Source organism: Galeopterus variegatus, unplaced genomic scaffold (assembly GCF_000696425.1).
Source record: "Galeopterus variegatus unplaced genomic scaffold, G_variegatus-3.0.2 Scaffold122, whole genome shotgun sequence".
In the NCBI taxonomy this organism is placed as follows: Eukaryota; Metazoa; Chordata; class Mammalia; order Dermoptera; family Cynocephalidae; genus Galeopterus; species Galeopterus variegatus.
In genome coordinates, this window is record NW_007726233.1 from 221,524 (window position 1) to 232,052 (window position 10,529).

General features: G+C 38.3%; 1 protein-coding gene across 1 annotated transcript in view; it reads left to right on the top strand.

The window, feature by feature from the left end:
* LOC103603554 (chromosome unknown open reading frame, human C1orf168) overlaps window positions 1–10,529 on the top strand; it is a 100,804-nt gene that overhangs the window by 77,017 nt on the left and 13,258 nt on the right. Inside the window, exons 11-16 of the mRNA XM_008588111.1 lie at window positions 1,361–1,475; window positions 1,571–1,611; window positions 3,198–3,261; window positions 4,262–4,360; window positions 8,469–8,497; window positions 9,974–10,034. Of these exons, the coding sequence (XP_008586333.1) occupies window positions 1,361–1,475; window positions 1,571–1,611; window positions 3,198–3,261; window positions 4,262–4,360; window positions 8,469–8,497; window positions 9,974–10,034 (409 nt within the window). The remainder of the gene's footprint in view (window positions 1–1,360; window positions 1,476–1,570; window positions 1,612–3,197; window positions 3,262–4,261; window positions 4,361–8,468; window positions 8,498–9,973; window positions 10,035–10,529) is intronic.

The following is a 10,529-nucleotide window of genomic DNA, read 5'->3' on the forward strand; positions in this document are numbered from 1 at the left end:
AGTTGTTGAAATGTGTTTGGATTCAGGGCATGGCTTGAAAGTAGCGCAGACGGCTGTGGATTGAAGATGGAATATGAAAATCAAGGATGTCTCCATGATTTGAGGCCTGAGCAACAGAAAGGATGGAATTGCCACTTTTTACTGAAATGGGGTAGACTTTAGGAAGAGCAAATTTGCAGAAAGAAATCATGAGTTTGGTCTGGAATATATGTTTAGACAACCAAAGGGAAATGATGTGAAGGCTGATGGAGTATCTGGAATTCATGAGAAATGTCTAAATTGGAGGTGCAAATTTAAAAGTTGTGTTTTTAAAATGAAGTCATAAACTTTTTATTTTGCCTCAGTCAAAAGGAAGGATTAAGAAAAAAAAAAAAAGTACTGAACCAAGAATTAAGCAACTGTGTGTTCAGCATCTTTGTTTCGTGCTGGAGAAATTTATCAATAACTCCAAGAGAAAAAGCCTCTGGGAGCAAACATTCATTGAGATGGTTTGGGGTCTACATGCTAATTGACTTCTTGTCAGAGGATAAAATCTTGTTGCTTCATCTGTTTAATTAATAGACACAAGTCAATTTGCTTATTATTTATTTCTCAGCTCTATTACTTATTTCTGATTAATAGTTCATGTCTAAAAATGGTTCTGAGAAACCCAGACCGTAATTGTTTAACCTATGTCGACTGATAAAGAGGTGACAGGTTACTGGTTATGACAAGTTTACAGGTCTAAGAAGTAAAGCAGCACCCACATTTAAATTTAGTAGGCTAGTTACTTGCACAAACAATCCCCATATATTTTTTAAGCATGGCACATTGTCCTCTGACTAATTCTGTCATTAATGAATAATAAATGTTGACATGTGTTCAGTCAACTTGTTTAAGAAATTTTGCATTAAGAAAAAAATGCCGTAAGACTGGATACAGTCACCTAGATGTAGAGGGAAGCACCTCAGGGCTGTACCCTGGAGAACTTCAGCATTTAAGGTCAGGGATTAAAGGAAGAACCCTCAAAGAGGGAAGAGTTTGGGTTTACTAGGGAGCCAGCACCCTGATGGGCCATAATAATCATATACATTGTATATTGACAAAATAAAAATTTAACGAAAAAAAAATATGTACTTAGTCCTTGCCACAATCACATAATAGGTGTTATCATTATCCCCAACCTCAGAGAATCATAACTAAGTTTCTGCAAATGAAGTGAACTGTCCAGGGATCATATATACTAAGATTATGTTCCAGTTCTAGTACATTTCATCTGCCTTTTCCTGTTCTTGCCTGCATTACCAGCGATGTACTTGAATGCATCTGTGATAGCAGCTGATGTGATGTTCTTTAAGGGGGTTTTCTGTTTTCCTTTCAGATGGATATGTGGAGGCTTTGGAGGTGACTAAAGGAATCCCAGATGCAAGGGCTTTGAAGCCAGTTTCCTTTTCAGAGGAGACATATGATGATGTCCAGTGCCCCAGGAAAGAGGTGTAAGTACATTCCAGCCTTTCAGCCAGTAGAACGTGATGAGGCTTTAAAGTTACGATACAACAAGCTAATGATCTTTGTATCTTTCCTCCCACAGACCACAGTTGGACTTGTCTGACTCACTTGCCTCTGATAGTGGTAAGAACAGGAAGACATTTCTGAAACTGCCAGTAGGAATTGCAGAGTGTTTCTGTGTTAGCTGCTGTGAGTTGTCCAGCTGCCATCACAGGGTGTTTGCTGCTCCCTCTTCCTGAAGTGCTCCTTCCTCTCCTGGACCCCTTTGCCTCACTGACCCTTAGTCTATCTTCTGATCTCAGCTCAATCATTATTACCCTAAGGAATATTCTTCTTGATTTACAATCTCATTGTACCATGAACCACTTTTTCATAGCACTTGTCATTATTATAATTTTATATTTATGTGATCCTTTGATGAATAACTGTCTTTTCTTCTAGATTATTACCTTCCTTATGCTTACCATTTTTTCTAGCCCTTAGCATAATGCCGGGCACATGTGAGATAGTTTTTAAGATGTATGTTGAATGAATGAATGAAATAGTAATGGGAAGTTGCTGGCCAAAGGATACAGAATTTCAGTTAGGAGGAATAAGTTCAGGAGATTTCTTGTACAATGTGGAGATTGTAGTTAATAACAATTGATGATATACTTGAAAATTGCTGAGTAAGTAGATTTTGAAGGTTCTCACCACACATACACAAAAAAACTTGATTTAGTCATTTCACAAGGCACACAATTATCAAAACATGTTAAACATCATAAATATATATAATTTTTGTCAATTAAAAAATAATAAACTTCAAAAAAGAAAAAGTAATGGAGGAGGGATAATCAAATGTTACTCTGGTTGGTTTTGTCCTTCTTAGAATCCCAGAATTTTAGATGGAAAAACCATCTAATGGATCATTAAACCCAGTACCCTCATTTTGTAAAGGAAACTGAGGTACAGAGAAGTTAAAGTGACCCCTCTAAGTTCATTGTGTGTTAGTCACGTTTGAACCTGAAAATCCTTTCTTTAATGTTCTTTCCATTAGACTCTGTTGTCAGGATTGAATCATGTATCTGTGTATTAAGCTTACGTCGACACATTGACTAGACTAAAGCCATGCTATGAAGGGAGAGAGTATTCAAGATGTGTCTGGTTTTCTATTGTTTTCCCAGCATTCATAATGTCTGATGCTTTGTAGACTTCAATTGTTATGTATTAAATATGGGAAGGATGGGCCGACCCCATGGCTCACTCAGGAGAGTGCGGTGCTGGGAGCACCGAGGCTGTGGGTTCGGATCCTATGTAGGGATGGCTGGTGCACTCACTGGCTGAGCGTGGTGCAGGTGACACCAAGCCAAGGGTTACGATACCCTTACCAGTCACAAAATAAAATAAAATAAAATAAAATAAAATAAATATGGGAAGGATGGAGGGTAAAAATAAGAAATCCATCAATAAACCAACTTACTTTGACTAAATTAGGTCAGACTTGGAATCAGGGTAGCAGTGAGTCTTAATTTTCATTTGTACATACTTTTATAGAGACTTAAACATTTTTACTGTATTCTTGTATAAACATGCATAAGTTTCAGTAAGAGCTACTTAACAAAAGAAAGATCAAGGTACCTTGCACCTAGCAGGTATCTAATAATTTCTGTTATACATGAATCTGAACTATTATCATTATAATGAATGAAATTTTTTTTTTATTTCAGAAGAAAATAGTGAAAAAATGTATGAAGATGTCTGCAAAACAAAGAGCAATTACCCAAAGATAGAGTGAGTTTCTCTTTCCTGACTTTGTAGGCTAATGATATTTCCCATTAAATTGCTAAATCCAGAGTTTAAGAAATGATCCCCTACATCCACCATCATTCTTTAGGAAGGATTCACATAGAGAGTGGTGGTAAGCTATTATAATACCATATTGTGATTAATAGGATCCTTGTAATTGTGTACAGTCATGTGCTATAAATTTTAAATCACATTGCTTTCTCTTTTGAGAAATGTCTATGTCCCAGAGTAAGTAAATATCAATAAAACTTGCTTTAATTCTGTAGTTGCTTTTCCAGGAACAAATCAATGGTTATGACTTACCTGTGTCTTTGCAAATTAGTAAGTCTGTCTCTGGGATCTGGGCTTAACTTAATATCTAGTAATTCAGTGTTATTGAGAATAATATTAGTTCAAATGGGCATTATTCTTCAGGTTGAGTTATTAAGAGCACATGTGGAAAGGAAAACAACAATGGGCAAAAGCAAGAAGTTTGAGGGTTGAAGGGAAGAGGGGATCCTGAGCTAGGCATGCTGGGGCGATGGTGTGTGTGTATCACCCCTTCCCCTCCCCCCAAAGACCCCAAAACATGTTTGGAAGAATTTTCATATCAACTGGTAATTGGTGTGTCACCATGGTGCTATTATTCACTAAACTGAAACAGTGACGTGAATTTCAGGAGCCAGGAATTCCTGTGATTCTAGTACAGTTTGTAAACTATGCTTCCCTGAGAAGATTTTGCTCCATAAACTCTGCCAAATAGAGACTGTTTGTATTGAAATGTAATTACTCCCTTCATAGTTGACCGGTGTGTGCTACTTCACATATCGGAATCTAAACAAAGAAGAAAAGCATAGACGTTGATAAGGCATTTTCTTGCTCTTCCTTGAGTGGGGTGTGTTTTGGAAATGAGACCCGAAGCCTCTGATCCTTTTTAATACAGCAGACTTCCATCTCTAGGACTCTCTCAAATGCCATGTTATTTATATCCTCTGATTCCTCTTAGTTTAGATGGAAAAGAGACACTTAAAAGACTGCAGCGATTCTTCAAAAAAGAAAAGGACCGATTTAAAATGAAGAAAACCAAGTCAAAAGAAAATGTAAGGTAAAAGGCCCCTTTTCATCTCTCTTTCCAGGAGGGGAATAGCAGTGCCGGCCTGGCAGGTACACAGGTTGATGTTCTCCATGCAGTTCTCAGAAATAGTGAAGGGAACGTCAGAAACTAAAACCAAAAGCCCTGGTTATCACCTGCCTCTTTCTTGCTAATTTTTGAGTGATCCACACCCACAGATACTCATGAGAAAGTGACATGTCCCTTGAGAAAATATTGATGGGAAAATGGTTATAAACAAGGGTCGAGGGAAATTTTTGATCAAGCAAAATCCAGAAAGGAAACTTTTCTCACCCTCCTTGGTGTCTACTCCTATTGTTAACACTAAGCATTGTTGTTAATTATGTCCTTTTATGCTTTCTTGGCCCTACAAGTTCCAGCGGTTTTATTTTTCTACATTTTCATATTTTGTCTCCTTGGAGAGCAGTGATGTATGGAGAGGGGAGATGAACTGTGCAGCTGAATAGTTTGTGTATCTCAAAGTCTTAGACCTGGAAAGGACCCTTCAAAATACCTAGACTAACTGCCAGTCTTTGTGGAGGTACCAAATTCAAGGGCAATGGAAAGAGGTGGGGGAAGGGGGGAGGGGAAGGCTGGATTCTAGATTCTAGTTTCAATTCTGCCATTTATTCAGTGCGTAACCATGGGCAAATCACTCCCTTTTTGCACCTAGAGGGTCCCAGTTGCTTCCTGTATACAATGGAAGGGGGACTGGGTAGTCTCTGGAGATACTTCTCTCCCTAATAGACACATATACATATGGATATATAGATACACAGATATAAACCTGTATTTTGTGAGGGCAAGGGATGGTAAAATAATTTGCCCAAAGTCACTACGTATATTGAGATGGAATTACGTTATTCTACCCTGGAGTTCTTTTCAATTATAAAGCTTCAAAGTTTTATAATTTTAAGTCCTGCTGGCTGGTTAGCTTAGTTGGTTAGAGTTCAGCCTTATAACCCCAAGGTCAGGGTTTGGATCCCCATACTGGCCAGCTGCCAAAAATTTTTTTTTAAAATGTAATTTTAAGTCCAATTGTCTGTTGTATCTAGATCTACCAAGAGATCCAACAGAACATGGGGTTTATAAATTGTTATCCTGACTGTGGAAGAAGAGGGAGTTTCCCTCCTGTGGTCAGTGAGACCTTGTGCACAAAGGCAGACCCTGGCCTTAGCTTTTTGACAAAATATTGGCATGATAACCTACAGTTTCTTAGCTGTTTGATTCAGGTGAGAATGCTGATGTTTTTAAAATGCAAGTCTGATTTCTTCTCTTTCAAAACGATTCTATGACTTCTTATGACTTTTAGAACAAATATCCAATCCCTTTCCATGACAAGGAAATGCTTTCATGGCTGCCCCATTTCTACTTCTCTAGTTCCATCTTGCACTAAAATTTACTCTCACCATCACCCCATACACATGCCCTACAGATCAAAGCCTCTGCCGTGGTGTCTCCTGCCTCCTTGCTTTGACCACGGCATTCCCTTCGTCTGGAATGCACTTGCCCTCCTCTGACCTTCTTTGATCAAAGTTCTAGTTTTCCCTCAAAATTTGGTCAAATATTATTTCTTCTAGGACTCCTTTCCTGAACTTGTCTGCCTAAACTTGGATAATCAATCTCTCCTCTGTGTTCCCATAACATCCTGTGTGTGTCTTGTGACATCTATTAATATTATTGAGAAACTCTTAGAGTCAAAGAACTCTCAGGATAAGGAGGGAAACCCATACTACCTAGTCCAACCCACTATATAAGCTTCTCTGCAAATTTACTAACAAACCCAATCTCTGCTGGCACACCTCTATGAAAGAGAAATTCACTACCTGCAGAGAAGGATCTTCTATTTTTAGGAAGCTCTATTAAAATTTTTTCCCTTAGATTTTGCCGAAATCTGCCTCCCTACCTTAATGTTTCAATTAAGAGCATGTAAATAGACCAAGATAACAGCGTCTTAACTAATTTGTTGCCTTTTGAAGACTGAGGACTCCTCTTTTGAACACCAACTCGTTTATTGTCCTATCTAACTAAAGAAGGAGGCTGCAGCCTTAAAAATGTGATGTTGAAGAAGAGTAAGAGGTCTCAGTCCTCTCTCTCACACACACATGCACTCCGCTCCCCTCCCCCCAGTACACACATATTACTGCCTATTGATATAGTCATTAAATGGCCTGATTTAGACATAAAGAAACCAAGCATAAAATGCCACTGGTTTTAGCTATGCTATAGTTTTACCTGGGAATTACATGTTAAACGCCTTCTCACTCCCTCTCTTCCAGATGCACTGACCTCTTTGCTCTTCTTTAAACAGGCCAAGCACAGTCCAGCCTGTGAGTCTCTGCATTTGCTAGTTCCTCTCCCGGGAACACTGTTACCCCGGATATCTATGTGGCTCATTCCGTCACTACCTTCAGGCCTCTGCTCCAAAGTGACCTTATCAGCAAAGCTCCCTGACCATCTTCTGTAAAATGGCAAACCAACTCTCGCCTCCAGCCCCCCCATCCCCCTTGCCCTGCTCCATGGCACTTAGCACCCTATATTTCCTTATATGACATAACATAAATTTGATGTTATGACATAAATTTCCTTTTTTGTTTTCTGTCTGCCTCACTCAACTAGAACCCACAAGGGCAGGGATTTCTACTGTTTTGCCCACTACTGTATCTCCAGCACATAGAACAGTGCTTGGGACATAATCAACACTCAGTAAAGATGTGTTGAATGAATAAATGACCTAGAGGAAGGAAACATCATTTGAGATATTTCTGTGGCCTCTATTTCTATGTTTAAACAGGAGCTACCAGGACCCCAACCCAATTAGAATGGAGAAAGGGCACGGGTGTTAAGAAAGGCTTCCTTGGGCAAGTGACCCCTAAGCAGCAATTCCAAGGATATGTGCTAACTGGGCACTGAGGCAGGGAGTATGCTAAGTGCTTCACATGTGTTGTCTCTGATTTCCACGGTAACCCACTGGGGTGAAAACTTGTTTCTACATTTTACAGATGAAAAATATAGGCTTTAAAAATGTATGTGACACAGGGTCATATAGCAGGTAAGCGGCAGAACTGAGTGTCAAATTCATCTGACTGACTCCAGTGACTACATGTTTCTTCTGGGCTGTTCTGCATATCACAGTCCTGATAGCATCCAGTCTGGTCTTTCAGATAGTAAGGGCAGAGATCACCAAGCATCATCTCTGTCCCAGGCACAGTCACTTGGGTATGCTCATCCAATCTTAACACAACTCTAAAACATAGTGTTGGTATTTGTTTTAGAAATGAAGAAACTGAGGCTTACATAAACATTAACAGATTTTCCCTAATGCGCTGTTCCTTTATACATTCCTTCATTACATTCTTATCACAGCACGTTGTATTAATTTATTTTTGGTCACTCTCACTAAACCCTGAGCTACTTCAGGACTGGAACTGTGTCTAGTTATTTTATACCCAGCAAATGGGCCTGGCCCATGGTTAGTGTTGCAAAAATATCTGTAGGGCTGAATTTAAAGTAAATGCTTAAAATACGTGAATGTTTTTTCTACTACATCATATTTCCTTTCATGTAATCTCCTTAACTGTGAGATTTGAGGAGCACCAAACAATCTAGCTGGGCCCAATATCTTCTCCCTCTTAGTAATCCTCCTTCTTACATTTCTACCTGGCCTGGAATTCTCCTCTTAAGTCACCCTTTGGCTTAAATGATACAGGCAGAGTGCCATGTCTGCAGAATTCCTATTAACTCATCTGTAGGTTGTTCTCTGTCACCAATACTTACCCCACATTGGATGTATCTGATTAGCATCCTGGAAGGTTAGAGGGCAGAAATAGGATGTGGATGGAGAAGGCAGGGCTATGGAGCAGCCTGAGATTGTCAAGTTAGGAAATGGGGTATAGGCAATCACTGGCGATAAATAAGCTCATTTTAAAAAGGTTGTGGGGGAGGGGTGATCAGAACAAAGCTGCCAGAGGTTTTCTTCACATCTTTGCCTAGAAGCATCTGCATTAAGACACTTAGTCATCTAATGTTATTTGAGATGTATCACCTAATCTTTCTGGATGTCTTTTTCCTTAAACCTTTTTTGTGTTTTCTCAATCAACAGTGCATTTTCCATTTCACTGCCTGATTTAGGTAAGTAACATTTGCTTATTGCTGACCAAAAGTACTTAGCATTGATATATTCAGGGGCAGGAAAAGAGAAATGGTAATCCTTCCTGCATTCCCACATCAATGAAAAATTGATTTGTCAAAATTAGAGAAGTTATCTTATACAACAGTTGTTTCTTTGGGGAAGATGAGTAACTTTTCTCAAGTACCTGCTATATACCAGACCCTAAGGTAGATACTTTCCTTTTAAAATCCCAGAAAAATAGATGTTATTATCCCTTTTTAGAGAGGTTCTGGGACCCCCCAACATACTTGAATGATCTGGGATTTGTACCCAAGTCTGTCTGACTATGAAACTTATGCCTTTTGCATTATACTACAAAACCTCTTGAAGGATTTGACAGATCACACTAATTAAGACACAGTAAGTTGACTTTGATCACATTGCCACATTCACACCAATTAAACCAAGGAGGGGTCACTGGAATGTTATTTCCTTTTCCATTAAAACAATAGTGCATAAATTAGCACAGTACATTCTCAGTACATGATCAGTTCATTGAATTTGTCAATAAAAGGAGGCCAGGTATTTTTGCTGTTTGTTGGCTTTTGTCTATGGGCTCTAGCCGTGTGGCTACTTTGATTTCATTCTAACTCAGTAATTCAAGTGTATATTATATTCCATGAATATGGGGTGTGCTGAACTGAATAACATGAAGATTATGTATACCTGGTAAAATCACAGGTCTCCCAACAAATCCTTGGTCTGTGTTTAAAAAAACAAAGCCAACTTAAAATAGGCATGCATCATACCCACCCCCCATTTAAAAGTATTGAAGAAAATGATTAAAGAGATGAATAATTATGAATAATTGAATATGAATTATGAATAATTATGCCAGAAGCTCTCAAACTTGTTCACATGGTGAGCCACCTGAAAATCATGGAATTCTATGTAGAGAACCAAGAAATGTGAATATCCTAAACGGAAAATGTCTAATTATGATTATGCACCAAGATTCAATGTCACGCAAAATTATTATAAAGGAGCAGTTGCCAATGGTTTGAAATAAAAATCATGAAAAAAAATTAACATTAATTTTCTATTAAACTGTTCCCCCATACCCCAGAAATTTAAAAAGTCCTCTCACTGTTCTAGCAGTATAACATCTTTGTCTAATTCCAGAAAGATGGGAACCTAGTCTAAAAATGATTCAGCAACTCATATTTTTCTGGAGCTCTGCATGAAATCAAATTGATATAAATACACATGTGTTTGAGATACTAGGGCATCTCATTATTTTAATCCCTCAGTTGATTCTTTCCCAAATGGAGAATCTTTTTGTTCTTTGATTCTTCCAGCCTGTCTGTGTTCTGTGATCAGATTTTGATAAAACAGGCTTGGGGATACACCTGGATAATGAGGTAATTTGTGTATAATTTGGATAGTGGGGACTATATACCTAATAATGGACTATTTTGATCCTATTTTGACTCTAGAACTTAGGTCTCAGGAAGTTGTTATCTATGATGACGTGGACATGAGTGAAAAAGAGTCAAAGTAAGTCAATTTACATCATTGGTCAAACTTGCTGACATTTCCTGATGCTTCCTTAAATATGGTCAGAGAGCCATCTCTTTAGATCTTTGTGACTAGATGAAAAGTCAGCTTGAGATAGTCCCCCCACTAAAAAGGGAAAACAGTGAATAATATAGATGATACAACAGTGGTAGGTGATTCAAAAGGCACTGGAGCTTTGGAATTTTTTTAAAATAAATTTTACTGTGTATATTTAAGGTATACAACATGATGTTATAATATACATATATATAGTAAAACGATTACTACAATGGAACAAATTAACATACCCATCATCTCACATAGTACCCATTTTCCCCCCTTTGGCAAGAGCAGCTATAATCTACTCATTTAGCAAAAATCACGTATACAATACACTATTATTAACTGTAGTCCTCATGTTGTAAATTAGGCCTTTTGACTTGTTTATCCTACACATTTGCTACTTTGTATCCTTGGACCTATCTCTCTCCATCC